This window comes from Anser brachyrhynchus, assembly GCF_964034855.1.
Source record: "Anser brachyrhynchus genome assembly, chromosome: 7".
NCBI classification, from domain to species: Eukaryota; Metazoa; Chordata; class Aves; order Anseriformes; family Anatidae; genus Anser; species Anser brachyrhynchus.
Genome location: NC_137701.1, coordinates 13,707,035 through 13,723,853, shown reverse-complemented (window position 1 = coordinate 13,723,853; position 16,819 = coordinate 13,707,035). Strand labels below are relative to the sequence as shown.

Below are 16,819 nucleotides of genomic sequence, written 5' to 3'. Positions count from 1 at the left end.
TCTTTCAAATCCTGCTGTCCACAAAATACAGAATAGCACACTTCTGTAAGAATTAGTGAGAGTAGTTACTGTAAATTCAGTTTAGTTTGAATTCTTTAAGTTTGTGGAAGCTCTCAGAAATGATGCAAAAATAACATCTCTGCACATATATCTTCTGTGCCTCTCAGGGATGCTTTTGTTTATGTATACGTGTTCTTAAGTGTGAGTAAGGAATTATGCTTTTAGATCTAAGAGTAGAGCCTTTTCTCAAATAGTATTTTTGCCTAGGAGAGTAATGATACTGTATGTTTTCACTCTAGTGCTGTGAAGAAACTGTTGCAGTGCAAGTTTTTTAACTAATGTCAGAGGAGTTACCAGCTTTCATTCCTTCCTGAAGTCTCTCATCTGGGTGCGATTCTATTACAGCTGTTTATGGAGCACTTTGTATGTAGCATAAGCAAGGGTATTGGAAGTTCTTTGAAATATCAGGGTATCTAGTACAAGGAATCGTCTGCACCTGAGAACCAGTGCCAGTGGTTAAATACAAAATCCCACTGCAGAGACTTTCAGAACCTTTCCACGTTAGACAAGATACTTAGGGCGAACTGCAAGAAATCAGAGATCAAGCATATTTATAATTACCGCTGCAAAGTTCTGGATCCTGAAATTAGTATATCGAATTCTTTGCATCAGATGTCACTGTTAGTATCACAGCTTCTACTGCAACTGGGGTCTCATTAGGAGATTAATATTTTTTCAGATTCTGAAACTTTCAGGGAGGAGATGTCTTAGAAGTTTTGTCCTGTAACTTGCAAAGGGAAGTCAAGTATATCTTCAATGATTTTTCTTTTTTCCAAAGGAATACTGTGTCAATCAATGGCTAATGTTGTCAGCCTTTTATGGATATTCCACAATATGAACATGTTAGGAGTAGCCCCAATTAAAAAAAGAAAAGTGTTGGCTAGCTTCAGTAGGAAGTTATTTGTATATATACATATTATATAGATGTGTATAAGCATATATATACTAAATGTTATGAATCTGTTATTTGACACTTTTCTGTGGAGGGACCTCCATGTAAGGATCTCAAAGCACTTCAAAAATGCAAGCTATCCAAGCGGTTAACTTGGTTTAAATTTACAACTAAGAAACGGTCTTCTCTCTAAAGAAGAAATTTCTCCTTAATGCTTGTTGAACAAGAGAGTTCTCAAATATCGTTCACAGACTGAGACAAGGTACATTAGAAAGTGCCATTTCATGCATCGAGTTACTTGTGTACAATTCTTAGGGACCCTGCCGTGCAATTCTCTGATCTGGTTCTTTGTCCCTGGGACTTGCTTTCTCAGTCTTATCTGATTCTTGGAGCTTGTGGTTTAAATGCTTCCCAGCTGGATGTGTATTAATGCAGAAATGTCATGTGCTAGCACGTGTGCACACAGATGTGGTGAAGGAGAGGGAAAAGTAGGTTTGTTTTAATTTTAATGAAGAAATCCTGGTTTTGTGTACTAATGCATTGTCTTCAGAATCATTTCCCTCTTCTTCTCTGAACTAGATTAGTTCTCCCTCTTGGAAATCAGACTGAGGATTGAACAGATTTCCTGCCTTTCTTTGAGGTAGGATGTAATTTTTCTAGTTAGGGGAAAAACTGGTCAGTTTCCTTGAACAACGGGTGGGGAAGAGATTATCTGGATATATCTAGGAAAGTGCACTGGAACAAAGTTAAAATTCATTCAGGCCCTCTTGTATGAGTCAACAGTTCTAGAAACTCACTACTTTAGTGGTAATGGGGAAGTCACTCCACCTGTTTTAGCTGTTTTACTGATCAAGTGTCAAAAGAGAAAAAGGCAATTAGTTACTCTCCAAGTGGGGCAACTTAGTCAGCTTTCTTCAACCAGTGTAATGACGGAGCTTGTGAGAGTAGAAGTTAAGTCCTGTGCTGCAGTTGGTAGGAAGCTACATGATTATATTTCATTATTTCCTTAAACTAAATTGGGAATAGATTAATAAGCAGCATGCATTTGCCTTTATAATTCCTATTGCTGTATGAAAATCCAAAAAAGGACATTCTGTGCTAGTGTCAGTGCTCATGGATGTAAAACATCACTGATGTTTTAATGTCTTTCTTCTCTCCTCCCTCTGTTCCCCAATGGCCCTATCATTTAGAGACTTCTTGAGTAAAAACCAGGAGCTGTTACAGAAGCTGTCTGAGAAGAATGAGGAAAATCTGCAGCTAGTGGAAGTTCTGAATGCTCTGTTTTTCATGCCATTTGGACGACTTCATAATTATGCAAGAACTTTGCTAAAGCTTGCCACATGTTTTGAAGTGGTAAGCTGTCTTTGGTATCTATATGGTATCTATGTCTGAATAAATATGCACATGAAACTTATGGCTTGGAAGTAACAGTGTAAAGCACGTGCCACATGATTAGAGGTAGCTTAGCCCTCAGTGAAGCTACCTTGGACTTAGATTTGCTGCAGGGAAAGATCGTGCATATTTACTAGCACATTCTTAAACCATACTTGCACAGATCACATGACAGGCAGAAACTTGTTACCCTGCCAGAACTTGTTGGTGTGCTTGAGCACTTAATTGCAAATACATTATTTTGATGTTTGCCTACTGCTTTTCAGTTCCATCTGGCATCGTTAGTGTAGCAGTTCTTGGCTTTAACACTACTAAAAATACTGTGTAAATATTAAGTAGACTTTTACTATCCATTTAGATGTGCCTAACTGCATTCTTTTGAAAGAAGAGAAGACTTAGCCAGGAACAATAGCTACTTGTACATTCATCCCAATTAGTTATTTAAAGTATTCTTCCTAAAATTATTAGAACTTCTGCTACATTTTGTTAAGCTGTAAGAAAGGAAATCACGTAATTGTATGTTAATCAGTCTGCTGTTAGCTTTCATGGAACTCTTGTGACTTAAATTCCCAGCACGTGTGACCAAGCAAGTAGCTCACACTGTTATTTTATTAACCAGACCAGCTGTCATACACTTGGTGCTAATTTAACAGAATGAGCTGTTCTGTTGCAACTTGGTTAGTGTTGTTGATATGGGTGCTCCGAAACTGTCTCAGCTCTGCCTTGCCTTGTACCCTATAGGCATCTCCAGAATACCAGAAGCTACAGGATTCTAGTTCTTGTTATGAAAGCCTTGCTGTCCTTCTTAGCAGAAAAAGAAAAGAAGCAGAATACACGCTTGGCTTCTGGAAGACCTTTCCTGGGAAAATGACGGTATGATGACAGTTCAGTCCATTAGTAATTAGTAGGTGGTATATCTTGCTGTTAACATTATCCTCTGTGTCCATTATTGATGTTACTCAGCTGTAGTTCCCATTTTTATGCCTTGTGTTGTTGTAGTACTCTAAAATTAGAAAGGTTTGGCCTATGAAAGGTTATTATGACAGACAAATAGCACTGACCTTAAATTACAGTCGGTGAGAAGTAAGCTTCTGTAACTTGATCTTTAACCCCTACCTGTAGGATTCCTTGCGGAAGCCAGACCGCCGTTTAATCTGTGAAAGCAGCAACAGGGGGTTGTCCCTACAGCATGCTGGAAGATTCTCTGTAAACTGGTTCATCCTCTTCAATGATGCTCTGGTGCACGCTCAGGTAAGCCAACTTGTATCTAGGAGCAAAGCCTTTTCTGTTTCAAATAACATGACTTGTTTTTCATACAGTGAAGGTGAGGTTTTGCGGCATTCATTGCAATACTGTTTGAACAGTAAGTGTTATCTTTTTTCATGTTCCAATGTTATATTTAGACATTCGATTGCTATTGGCATGGTTTCTGTTAGCTATTTCTAGGAGGAAGGTGCATACAAAGAGCCTGTAGAGCTCAGTTTTCTTTGGTCCTCAAAGGCAAAAAATAGCGCAGAAAAAGCTTGGGGCAAGGGTAATGGATCAGTCAGTACTCACTGAAGTTTCCCTTTTCCTTGTCTGCAGTTTTCAACACACCATATTTTCTCCTTGTCCACACTGTGGGTAGAAGCTCTTTCAGAAGAAGCTGGTAATGTGTGAGTATTATTGATTGTGATGCTGAAATAATCAGATGTCTTGTGTGGGAGGATGAAGGTTTTGTAACAAATTATTGTAAACAAGGAGCAGAATGGGATGGATGCAATCATGTATACCCCTTTTTTCTTCTTTTAGAAAGCTTTTATTGTATTTGTGTGTAGGGAAAAAAAAATGAAAAAAAACTAATAAGGTAGAATCAAGAGGTGAACCAGTAGTCTTTCCTGTTTCTCTTTACTGATGACCTAAAATTAAAGTGAATGTTAGTTGGGTTGGGAGAAGGTAGATGAAATATTCATACTCTAAGAAACCTTGTCTTATTTTGGGATGAAATTTCATTAGACTAAAATACAGCAACCCTCCCCCCCCCAATGTAGGAATGGATTGAAGATTACAACACCAGAAGAACAGTTTATTCTGCTTTCTTCCACACCACAGGAAAAGGTAGGTATATCAACAATTTTTTCATGGCTTCAGTGATATGAATGAATTTTTCTCCTGCTGTAAAACCAAATAGGGAGAAGTATTGCTTAAGTATTTACCAAGAATTAAATAATCCTACAACTTGGTATGCAGGTTAGACCAGTGCTTGACTGTAGCAGTGCTACAACTTACAATGCTGTACTGCAGAGCACAAAGGAGATTGCATTGAATCTCTCCTCTACAGCAACTACAGCAAAGACAGATGTTAGCTAAATTCTGTGGTTAAAACTCTGTTTCAGACGAAGTGGCTGAGGGCAATAAGCCAAGCAGTGGATCAGGCCCTTAGAGGGACTTCTGACTTATTTCTGTATGGAGCTGGTGGGAACGTTTCAAGACAGGAACCTCCTATTTCTCGCAGTGCCAAATACACCTTCTATAAGGACTCTCGATTTAAAGATGCTGTTTATGATGGGAGATGGCTTTCAGGAAAACCACATGGCAGGTAAAAGCATTTGAACATAATGGTTGAAAACAAAGTGAGGTGGTTGCTGCATCAATCAGTAGGCTTATTTACAGATGTTAGTTGGGAATTGTTAAGGGAACTGATTATCTGGTACATGTGCATGACTGTATGTTTTCCAGAGGGACCTTAAAGTGGGCTGATGGAAGAATGTACTCTGGGACTTTCCGGACTGGGCTGGAGGATGGGTAAGATCTCCCACTACTTACAGAGGTAGAGGGCAAGGAACACCTTTTGTTATAGACTATTATGAAGATTATAAGAAGATTCTAAGTCCTTTTAATTAAAGGTTTTGGAGTGTCATGTACTCAGGGTTATGTACGTTAAGGTTTCTCTATATGTTGATACTTAGATAACCTCATTTATCCACAGGTATGCTCATTGCCTTCCCAACAGACTCTGTAATTGTGTGATTAAAAACTTGTTATTTCATAAAAACTGAAACTGAGGTAATCAGCTGCAGGATGGAGGGAGAGAGTAGTAAAACAGTTGAGAAATAATATTATGGTCCTATTGGCTTCCAGCTGTAGTTTCAAAGTTTTGAGTTGGAGAGGAAGATGAAATGTGGTCAGGCTTCTGTCATTTTTAAAATGTACCTTAGCTATGTCAAGCTAATGTCAAACTACAAAACCAGATTAGAACTTCGGTCATTTGTAAGTAGTAAGTGTAATTAATTAACCATAGTGATTTGGGGGTTGTTGGAGATGGAAATATTGCAAACAAATTCCCAACAGGAATTAAATGCATTGGTATTTTTGTAATAATCGCTATGACTATCAAATGCATGTACTTATATTTCAGCATGCATGCTGTTTTCTCAACACTCAGCAGTAGTAATAAGTTATTGGGGTAGATGTGCTCTCAGGAGAATCTTCGTAACTGGATTTTAATCTCTTCACAAGATCAAAACAAATAAGTTGTCTGTTCAGGCATATTGAAAATATGAACCATTCTGTGCAACTTCTTGAGCATGATTGGAGGCTAGCATCTTTTCTTTTTTTTGGTTTTAATGTTCTTTATAGCGATATGTTCTCACTTCCACAGAGTAAAGGTACATCTGAGTTACCAAGACTTGAAAACAACAAAGGTAGACCTAGGATGTGAGAAGACTTGTAGCCTTTACAAAGCTGAGAAGAACACTGCTGTGTCGTAGAGAGGAAACACATACAAGAATGTACCAAAATCAAATGAGAAAAGCAGTACAGGCTAAATTGGCCTAGTGATGCTGAAATTCCTGCTTTCACTCTTTAAATAAAATCGTAGCTGTTTTCATTAGAGATGCATTAAAAATAATATTGACTATGCTGATTTTAGAATGGATGTGATGTCTTTCATGAAATGCATTAGTATTAATAGCTGCTTATATTCCATTTCTGTGCACTGACAGATACGGTGAATACAGAGTGCCAAACAAAGCCTTGAATAAGGACGACCATTATGTGGGATACTGGAAGGAAGGCAAAATGTGTGGGCATGGAGTCTACAGGTAACAGCACTTGTGTTGCCCTCATTGCAGAAAAGAGAGCGGGGCTCATGCACTCGCACACAGTTTCCTTACAAAGCCTCTGTATCCCTGTATGTAGTTTTCTAATTGCATTTCAGACTTGTGATTATAGTTACCTTGGTTTATTTTCTGCTTTGATTTTTGGTGGATTGTTCACTATAGTACTCATACTGTGTTCTGTTGTTAATATCTATTCCTGTGTTGCTGCCACTTCCCAATAATTCATTATACTATTTTTTTTTCAGAGGGAGAAATATAACCTCTAATATCCTTGGTTGGTGGGGAGAGGTTAGCTTTAAAACAAAGCATCAAGTTCAAAAACATAAAAAGCTCTCTCACATCCCAAATATCCTTTAACTATAGTTCCTGCTTGGTGTGGCTGCAATGTAGTTTTTAAAAGAAAAAAGGGAGAGTTGATCGGGCAAAAAAGGCGGGGGGGCAGATTATGGGAATCTTACTTACTCTTTTTTTCATTATAGCTATGCTACTGGTGAAGTTTATGAAGGGTGTTTTCAGGATAATATGCGTCATGGCCATGGTTTGCTGCGCAGTGGGAAGCTGACCTCTTCCTCTCCCAGTATGTTCATTGGACAGTGGACAATGGATAAGAAGAGTGGTTATGGGGTTTTTGATGATATCACAAGGTAACACTTCAGTTGTTTGAATCCTTAAACACTGGTGTGACAGGCAATTGCAGAAAGAGTAGGAAAGGATTTGATCTGGTACTAGCAGTAGTAGTACATGTGCTTATGTTCTTATTTGTAGTAGGTATTCTGGGTTGATAATCTAAAGAATGGATCTAGGGATTTCATTTTGTTGATGTATGTAGAGTTGTTGCTGCATTTTTTTAAGCCCTTCTTTCCTGTCATATTCCTGCCTGACAGCTAGCACTGAATATGGTATCTCACTGAGGGATACTGTGTTACTGCTGAAAGTGCTTTTTTGTGAATGTTATGGGAGGAATATTCTTTTTTGTCTCAGGCCTATAAGATTGAGTTGCTTAGTGACCTGATATCCAGGACTAGGTAAACTTCAGCTCAGGCGTTGCATTGACTTACTCTTTCAGTGCAGTGGAGGGAAGATGCTTGTTCTAAGAGCAGTTTAGTGAAGGTTTCAGAAAGATAATTGTTTCTGAATTGCAGTAAATTTATACATTAAATAAATGGTGTCAGAGCACAGACAAGTGTAGTCTGTCTTCTTGGTCACCAATTCAACGCTGCTTTGTTCCTGAAAAGAGGTCTTTTGGTGATAGCCCAAGAAACCAGGTTTGGTTTAACTGGAATGAAAGCTCCCTTCTGAAGCAGAACAGTAAGAAGACTGAAGGGGAAAGAGATTAGGTGTCTGTTTCCTGAAACAGAGCTATTTTAACATCTCTGGGTGTTACCTGACCTCAGTTTTGCATTTAGTCTTGGTGTGGTGGTGTTTTTTTTTTCTTTTCTTATACTCTAGCAATAAGATGTCTCTGCATGCCTTATTCATCTACCCAAGACAAACTAAAGAGATAAGAGCTTTTCTGGCATATCCACTCACCTCCAGAATTTGTATATGTAGTGGCAGTTCATGGGGGTGGGTGAAGGAGAGAATGTGGCATTTGATTTCTGTTGCAGAGTTACTCAAATCTGAGTCCCTTTCCTTCTTATCTCAAAAGGTTATATGAATGTGTGTGTTGCCAAAGGATTCATTTTCTTCACGTCTTATTCTTCAGCCCAAGAAAATAAGGTGTAGCTGCGGAATCGTACTATATCTTGTCATTATTGCAAGCTAGACAAGCAGGGCTTCTGTTCTGTCATGTGTTTGGTGACTGCATATGCTGCATTTGTCTCCTTAAGAAGCTGTTACTCAGCGGAGACCCCTGTAGCAGACATGAGAAATCAGACCAGCATCCTGCTAGGTTGTGAGTCTAAGCAGCTGGAAGATATCCCCGAATTCAGATTGAAGGCTGCATTTAATCTTTTTACTGTGACCATAATTTGGGGGATACTAAAATCAAAATTATCTGTAATAAACAGAGTTCTGTTAAATCAGTCACTAGTTTCCCTCTAAAAGCAAACAAAATGTCCCAGATAAGTAAATTTTGTTCATTGCTTGTATACTGCAAACAACTTATTTTTAAGAACAACTGGAAAGAGAGAGTTTGAAAAGATTTGGGGCTTGTTTCAAACACTCTAATCTGACATCTGTGGACTTAAACACTCAGATGTTCTAAATAGTCTGAAAGAAGTGGACATTTACTTGAGGAACCTTTAATTGTCTAATCATTTTTTTCTTAGCATGACCTTTGTTCAGCTATATTATCCAAAGACTTGCTACACTGTGGCCTATTTCCTTACAATTTTTCTGCTCTAGTATTATTTTTGAAATGTCATATGACGTTGTAGGTATCCCTCTTAGTCCCCAAGTAGAACAGCTTGATTTCTTTTCTTTATTATCCCTTCAAATTGAGTCATCTGAGTTTAGGTAAAGAAGTCAAAAGTTTTGGCAACAAATTGCCTAAAATAAGCTTATTGCATCTGTTCTAAATAACTGTCAAATATGTTGGTTAGATGCCTAGTGAAGCTGAAGGTCTCTCCTTGTGTACAACTTGTTTGCTGATCTAGATGAGACTGAAGTTTCCCTGTTTTTTATTTTCTGTAACTACAGTTTGTGTTCCTCTGGGTAGAACTGGCCTTTAACACTGAGATCATCAGGAACAGTTTCCTTGGATGTGGCCAAGTTGTAATTGTGAAAGGATTTTTTTTTTTTTACAGTTTCTTTCTATCAAAAAAACTTACATCCATTAAGCTAGTGAAACTAGATTGGCAGACTTGAAGCAAGTGCTGTATAACTCCTTTCTAATGGTTTCTAATGGTCAAATATCACAATAACGCCAAAGAAAGGAAGGATATAAATGTTCTACTTAAATTGTATTATTCCTACTTCATTTTTTTTAAGAGGAGAAAAGTACATGGGAATGTGGCAAGATGATCTCTGCCAAGGCAATGGTGTTGTGGTTACTCAGTTCGGATTGTATTATGAAGGAGCCTTCAGCACCAACAAAATGATGGTGAGTTGAACACTAGACTTTGTGCTATAATGACTAGTCCTCTGATCTGCGGTGTGGCCTTCTGTTATACTTACTGCTCTGTTATTTGTGGTTCTGTTTATAGGGGACTGGCATTCTGCTTTCTGAGGATGATACAGTCTATGAAGGGGAATTTTCAGATAACTGGACCCTGAGTGGAAAGGTTGGTATTAGTCATTTGTAAACTGTTACCATCTTAAAAAAAAATAATAATAATCCATTGGGAAACAGTACAGGAAAATAGTTGTTTTTTTCTCTCTTCTCTCAAGGGAACGTTAACCTTGCCGAATGGAGACTATATTGAAGGTCTCTTCAGTGGAGAGTGGGGATCTGGGATAAAAATCACAGGAACCTACTTCAAGCCTAGCTTATATGAGAGTGAGAAGGACAAGCCTAAAGTATTGTGAGTGTTAAGTAAGAAATTTCTGATGTGGTTCAATGATACTTCTGAATGTAACTATTGGCCTTTTCTTCAAAGCTGTTTTTTCCAAAACAAAAAACAGTGAGATTTTGAGAACACCTTTCCTGTTTTTATTCCTTTTCCATACCCCTTAGAAAAATAACTAACTTTTTCTTCAGCTGTTGTTGCATTCATATTACTAATTGAATGGCTAAGTAAATAATGGTGTGAAATTACAGGTGATTTGGCATGCTGCTACTGACTTGTAGCAGTCCCAGAATTTATTTATATCTGGACTGACTGTCAGAACCTGAGTTCATATCTGCTAATAATTTATGATTGTGAGAGAGAATAAGTTACATTTGAGGGAGTACATCAATTACAGACTTCTTTCTGTTAATTACTCTGTTGGTAACTTAATTCATGTAATATCATTTAATAGGCTCAGTGAGGGTACATTTGGACAGAATTTAATAGTTAATACACCTTTTCCGAACAGAGCATAAGAAAATTATGAAATAACTGCTGAATTGGGCGGGGGGGGGGGGAGAAACAACAAAAAAACACATTTAAATGTCTTGACAAAGATAATATTGAAAAGCATCCGTAATACTATTTGTAGCAGTTGCATTAAATCAATATCTTAATTGTCTCCGGAAAAAATACATTTGTTCTATTTAAGTCATAATCGAGATCTTCCAGTAGAATAAATTTAAGTAAATTTTAAGAGTTGTGAATGAAAGTTCAGTGTTTGGTAAAAGTATATGCTGGTCTTCAATGCTAGTAATAGTTGTATAGGTTTCAATATCTTTGAAGCTTACTCTCAAATTTCCTATTAAAAATGGGAAACAGAACTTTGTTTTAACATAGATTACTTCTCAGTGTGCTTCCTGAAGCATTCACTGATAATTTCTTTTGACAGTGCTGACACCTACAACAGGATGTGAGGTTAAGCAGGCCTCCCTGCTGTACTGAACACTTGCCACCTTAGCAGCTGTCTGCTTTTTACCCCAGTAGGGAGTCTATGAATAAATGTATGTATGTGTTTGTGAAGATTGCTTGTGGAAATGAGGGTTTCATCGACCCTTTTCAGGATCTCTTGAAGTTGAAAATCTTCTGATATCATTTTGTGGAAAGGCTTAACATCTACTTCTGCTTTGTGAGACTGGAAGCATGGGAACTAATAACACTGATTTTTTTTCCCCATCTAAATTCTGTGGGAGGAAAAAAAAAAGGGAAGGTTTGGCGGTTTCAGATACTTAATTTAGATCAAGATAAAACTATTAACCCAGGCAGTGTTTATTTCAAAGCCCTAAATTTCATTGTGTGTCGGATATACAGGGGGGACATCAGATCTTGGTTTTCCTTTGGCTATATAGGATCCCAGAGCTTTGGCTGTCAGTGAAAAGATGCCTGCACTGCCTTTACTTTCAACCAGCTCGTCCCTAGTATGTGATGCAGCATTACCTGTAGATAATACTTCAGGGACAGAAGCCATAGATCCATTCTCGCTGTTTATATGTGTGGATAGGCTTTTTGTACATTCTAGGATTGTGAGACGTTTGAGACATCTTTGTACTATATTCTTACTATATGAATGTGTCCTAAGCCTTGTGAATGAATAATACCAGTGGTGAAGATAAGCCCCCTCAATTGCAGTATGTCCTATTTTCTTGGAAATCAAATCGGTGCTTTTGCTGTTTAAACAAGCTGTTTCTTGGAATAATACAAGAAAGAGTAAGACTGACTTGTGTATTATAAGGTTCATAGTTATTCTTATGTGTAGGTATTAAAGATGTTGTAATCTTGTAACTTTATAATCTGTTGCATGGATTAATGTGTGCTTGAAGGCTGTTCCGTGGTAAGGATAAATGATTTTTGTTTACATTTCATTTTACCAGCTTTTTGTTAGCTCTTTTTAAGAGGAGTTAAGACATTCATGTAAGTAGGTCTGGGTTTATTCTTAGTGATAAACTGTAAGAGATTAAGTATACCAGCTTTCGATTAAAATAGTTTGAGATACTAATTTAACGTTAGGCATAAGTGTTTTTTGTAGCTGTGTGTGTTGTTTCAAGACTATTCAATTTTAATAGACTAACTGGTTGTTTTATTAGGCGGAAACTTGGGATCCTGGCAGTGCCTCCTGATGAGAAATGGAAGGCTGTATTTGAAGAATGCTGGAACCAGCTTGGCTGTGAGAGCCCAGGTCAGGGGGATAGATGGAAGGCTTGGGACAACATTGCGGTGGCCCTGACCACCAACCGACGGCAACACAAAGACAGGTTAGTTCCTAGAGAATGTAGTCAGCACATTGAAGAAAGTATTCAGAAAGAAACTGGAATTGCACACTAGTCTAGGCCAGAAACTAACTGTAAAAGTTCAGTTAAACAGCAACAACAAAGAAATAAAAACAAAATCAGAACTCTGACTACTCTGCACTGCAAACATCTCCTTTTCAGGGACATGTTGATGTTTAGGATTAGTTAATTGTTACAGTCTGTTAAATGCTTCATTGTGTATGAATGAGGTGCTAGCTGATTATTACCGGAAGATCAATATCTTGTATAGGTAGTTACTGTGTCCAGCTTCCCAGTAAGGGAATGTTCAGTTGTCATAACTCAAATCTGTGCAGAAAAGCAGGGAAATAAAGTGAATGAAAATTCAAGGGGTGGGAAGGCTTAGAGAGCTGGAGAACTTGAAATGTAAGTACAGTGTTTCTGGAAACGTAGATTTGGCATATAAGGGAATTTCTGGGAACAGCCTTCTCAGGATGTTGCAGAAAAGGCTCATTTCACAGACTTGTCTCTGCAAGGTAAGAGAACTGAGTAGGCAAGATCAAGGGATTAGTGGAGGAAGCTGGCTTTTTAGCAGCAAGAAACTTACCATAAAAATGATAATGTGACTTTAGTTAATACTGCTGATATCCAGGAAGTATGTAGTAAGAAGCTTCTCATGGTTATACCTGTCTGTCAGGGTGGGCTTCAGTGTCTTCCATGTTCCTGATTTTGCAGAGTTGAGACTCTTGTGTTAAAATGAGTCTGTGGGTGAGTATTTCCACAGCGCTGGTTCAGATTCAGTTTTGCTGAAGTAAAGGTGCAGAATTTTTGTGCAACAAGTGTGGGAGGAATGGAGAAGTTCAGGCTGAAGAATTCTGTCAGACTTAAGGGGAACAAGTGGAATGACTAGTTTCCTATGTGTACTTCCATCTTTTTCTTTATGGCTCATCACTTTCTTGTGGTAGCTTCCACATTTAATTTCGGTTTTACTGATTCTATGTGTCTCAAACAATCTGTACAATGTCTTTGTTCTTCTTATAACTGCAGCCCAGAATTACTGAGCCGTTCACATACTCAGACACTGGAAAGTTTGGAATTCATTCCACAACACATTGGTGCCTTCACCCTGGAAAAATATGAAAATATCAAAAAATATTTGATAAAGGTATTGTGACTATTAAAAGTTCACGTAGCATGTTAGCAAAGCAGGTCAAACTCATTTACTTTTACTCATTTTACTTGTGTAAGAGCTTCCCTCAACCGCTTTTGTATTTGCATGTTTATAATCCATGTTTATATTGATTCATATTTGCTCTTAACTTCCTAAATAATTGAGTTTAATCCATAACTAAGACTAAAATCATTGTGCATCTGATGGATAGTGCCTCAGTTTCTGCTCAGCTACTGTTTTGATTTTTATGCGTTGGATCCTAGTAGAGCATAGTAAAGTACTTGCTGAGTATTTCATGTTAGTTTTAATAGTATTGGACAGATGACTTGTCCAAGTAGTAGCACAAATTCCTGAGCAGTCTTGATTCCTCTATGAGCCTGTACTCAGCTAATACATAAATGTCATCATTCAAGAGGTGTTTTTATAAAGTTTGATTTTTTTTAATTAACGTATCTGTAGTTTTTTGCTTCAAAGTGTGTTGTTGGATTTCTGATCTGTCTGTCTTTAGTTCTTCTTCTTTTACAGCTTGTCTCGCATTGACCTATCTGACTATGCAATTAATATTTCACATCAGGCATGTGATACTCCTCTCCATCCATTGGGCAAGCTGGTGGAAACACTGGTAGCTGTCTACAGAATGACCTATGTTGGAGTAGGAGCTAATCGACGATTACTGCAGGAAGCTGTAAGAGAGATCAAGTCCTACCTCAAACGCATTTTCCAATTGGTTAGGTAATAAGACTCTAATATTAAATTCAAACTACTGCTGAATTCATTGAAGATACTGTGTGTACTGAAACAGTCTAGTGTTTATGTAGTCCGAGTATACCAACATCTTTACTCTGTTTTGGGTGTTAGTTATATTTTCTTGAACTTTTTAAGGTGTCTTGAATATTATGTCAAAAAAAAATCTTCACTACAGTGAATAACAGCCTGCATTGTTTTTTAAAATACACATAGAGAGAGTTCAACATGGATTTCCAATTTAGCATCTGTCTTTTCACAGCATGGATATTTAGTGTTCAAAAGGTATATAAGAGCAGTGATAACAGAATTGTAAAGTATTCCACTGAAGTTGTTAGGAACATGGCTCATTCATGTTGATATGAAGTGTTTGCTTAGATTCTTGAGGGCAATTACAGTATTAATTGGAGTATTTCTGCTCTCATTACCAGAATCCAAATTAATAACCATTAGATGTACAATATGATTTACCTAGAATAAAACTTAGGAAGACCATACCCTACAATGCCAAAGATACCTTTACTACATCTCCCTTTGGGCAAGGCTTCTGTTATCTATACTGTCTTAGTCTGCTGTGTTCTATTTCAGCTGACTTTTCTTTCCAATCATCTCTTATAATGCTTTATTTTGTGGAAGCTTCTTGAAATGATGTCTTAAGTTGCTGTACGTATTGCCATTTAGGTTCTTGTTTCCTGATCTTCCGGAAGAGGGCAGCACAATCCCATTTGTGGCGACAGAGACAAAGGGAAGGCGATCATTCTGCAGTGGGAAGTCTGACTCCAGATCAGAATCTCCTGAACCAGGGTACCTAAAGGGCAGGGAGGGGTGGTGATGGCTGTGAACTAATTAAGGCCTTACCTCCTCCCCCCCCCCCCCTCTTCAAGAAAGAATTGTTAATAGAAATGAAGATAAGCACGCGTTTAACTGAGGGATAGAAATGGATTTTTTGATTAGTTTTGATGACGGATTTGGTTAAGTGAACTTCTGTGTGTTGGTTGCAAGCATTTCATTCTGGTTCCATTACGATGGTTCTGTACTTAAGCCCAAACTTGCTTTTGTATTTTGTTGGGAAACAAGCTCAGACTTGGGCCTGAACTTCAGAAAAATATTTGGGGTTTGAGCACTGGGCTAATGCAGGTCCAGTGCACGTATACCGCATTGTGAAAGTGATGCGGAGCTCAGCCTTGAGTCTGCCATTGTCCTGTCCACAGCTGCCTCAGCTGCGGGCAGCATGAGGAAAGAGGGATCAGCAGAGAATCTTCTGAGAGACCCCAATGGGCTGTGCAGGTGGTATTAGTAGGCACCCCATGTTCAGCTTTTCCTATTAGGATTGCAGCTTAATGACAAGTAGCTACTGAATTCATGAAGCCTGGAGTGTGAGTATGTGGAACTAGGTCAGGTACCTTCATGGGTCTTTGACTATTTTGTAGCTTGTGATTTGAAGTTAAAGTTAATCTATCAGCAGAGTGACTCAGAATGAGGGCAAAATGATTAGCTTGAAGATGCAGGTACAATTTGAACTGTAATGAAGTATCCGGCTTTTATGTTCTATAGGTCAGAAATACAATGCTCTGTTTAAAACACAAAAAAAGCCCTACACAGTTGTGTTGTGGTTCCTCACCACCCTCAAAAGATGCCTTATGTGTGGACTGTAAAGTTACTGTTAAGTATTTCTCAGCACAGATACTACTTGATTGATTTTTATGTTTGTTTACTGTATTATCTTTTCTCATAGAACAGGCTCATACTAAACTAAAGATTTGTTCCAATCGTTAATTTTCTTCATCCCATTTTTATAGATGTTTCTTCTTAAAAAAGTCTTTCTCTTGACCTTCATCACTTTTTTTTAGGTATGTGGTAACCAGTTTTGGCTTGCTGCTCCCTGTATTACTGCCACGACTCTATCCACCTCTATTTATGTTGTATGCCTTAGACAATGAGCGTGAGGAAGATATTTACTGGGAATGTGTTTTACGTCTAAACAAACAAAATGATACGGCTCTTCTAAGTTTTCTTGGAGTGCAAGCGTGAGTATGTTTCAACAATAAAGCAAAACTTAAAATAAGATTATGGTATGTAATTAGATAAAGCAAATAAAAAAAAAAAAAAGATTGTCCTGAGTGTTTTTCTCTGATAAAAAGGTATCTAGCTATATCTATGGCGGAGAGTGTGAATCAAAACTTCCCTCTTCCAAAAAGGCGGGGAGAGCAGGAGGAAGGAAGATTGGTATCACTACAAAAATAGAGGGAGATATTTCAAATCTAGCTATCTTTCAGCTATCTCTGTTAGATGTAGTTCTTCCTACTGGAAGAGTTGCGCTCTCAGAGAAGAACATGCTGGCTTCATTTTCATAAGGTGAAAAATACTTCAAGACCAATAGGCTCTTATTTCTGAAAAGATTGTGTTGGGTTTCTTGCAGGAAATTTTGGCCAGGAACTGTGTCCATCCTTGGTGAGAGTAGAAAGGTATGTTCGTTGGTCCTTGGCTTATTGTGTGCTTTGCCTAGTGCTTCTTTAAAGAATCTGAGATAATAAAGGATCAAAGAATTTTTGGCCAACCTTTCTGCTGAAGAGATGCTATTTTATCTTGATCCCTGTTTTTTTTTTTTTTGCTACTTAAAAGCTACATCAGTATTTTCTTGCAAAAGCTGTCAGTCCTGCTTTGTCACTTACTGTTTTACTCTGAAAGAAATTCTAGTTCAGGAAGATGCTTGTAACCATTTT

At 37.9% G+C, this 16,819-nt stretch overlaps 1 protein-coding gene across 8 annotated transcripts in view; it reads left to right on the top strand.

Moving 5' to 3' along the window:
• ALS2 (alsin Rho guanine nucleotide exchange factor ALS2) overlaps positions 1–16,819 on the top strand; it is a 223,933-nt gene that overhangs the window by 202,636 nt on the left and 4,478 nt on the right. For all 8 annotated transcript variants that reach the window (XM_080600322.1, XM_080600321.1, XM_080600319.1 and 5 more), the window contains 18 exons: positions 2,143–2,305; positions 3,086–3,217; positions 3,467–3,595; positions 3,929–3,999; positions 4,375–4,441; positions 4,720–4,922; positions 5,063–5,128; positions 6,328–6,426; positions 6,924–7,088; positions 9,376–9,487; positions 9,591–9,668; positions 9,775–9,908; positions 12,020–12,187; positions 13,229–13,346; positions 13,927–14,084; positions 14,778–14,900; positions 15,947–16,123; positions 16,516–16,561. In XM_080600322.1, coding sequence (XP_080456448.1) covers positions 2,143–2,305; positions 3,086–3,217; positions 3,467–3,595; positions 3,929–3,999; positions 4,375–4,441; positions 4,720–4,922; positions 5,063–5,128; positions 6,328–6,426; positions 6,924–7,088; positions 9,376–9,487; positions 9,591–9,668; positions 9,775–9,908; positions 12,020–12,187; positions 13,229–13,346; positions 13,927–14,084; positions 14,778–14,900; positions 15,947–16,123; positions 16,516–16,561 — 2,209 coding nt within the window. The remainder of the gene's footprint in view (positions 1–2,142; positions 2,306–3,085; positions 3,218–3,466; positions 3,596–3,928; positions 4,000–4,374; positions 4,442–4,719; positions 4,923–5,062; positions 5,129–6,327; positions 6,427–6,923; positions 7,089–9,375; positions 9,488–9,590; positions 9,669–9,774; positions 9,909–12,019; positions 12,188–13,228; positions 13,347–13,926; positions 14,085–14,777; positions 14,901–15,946; positions 16,124–16,515; positions 16,562–16,819) is intronic.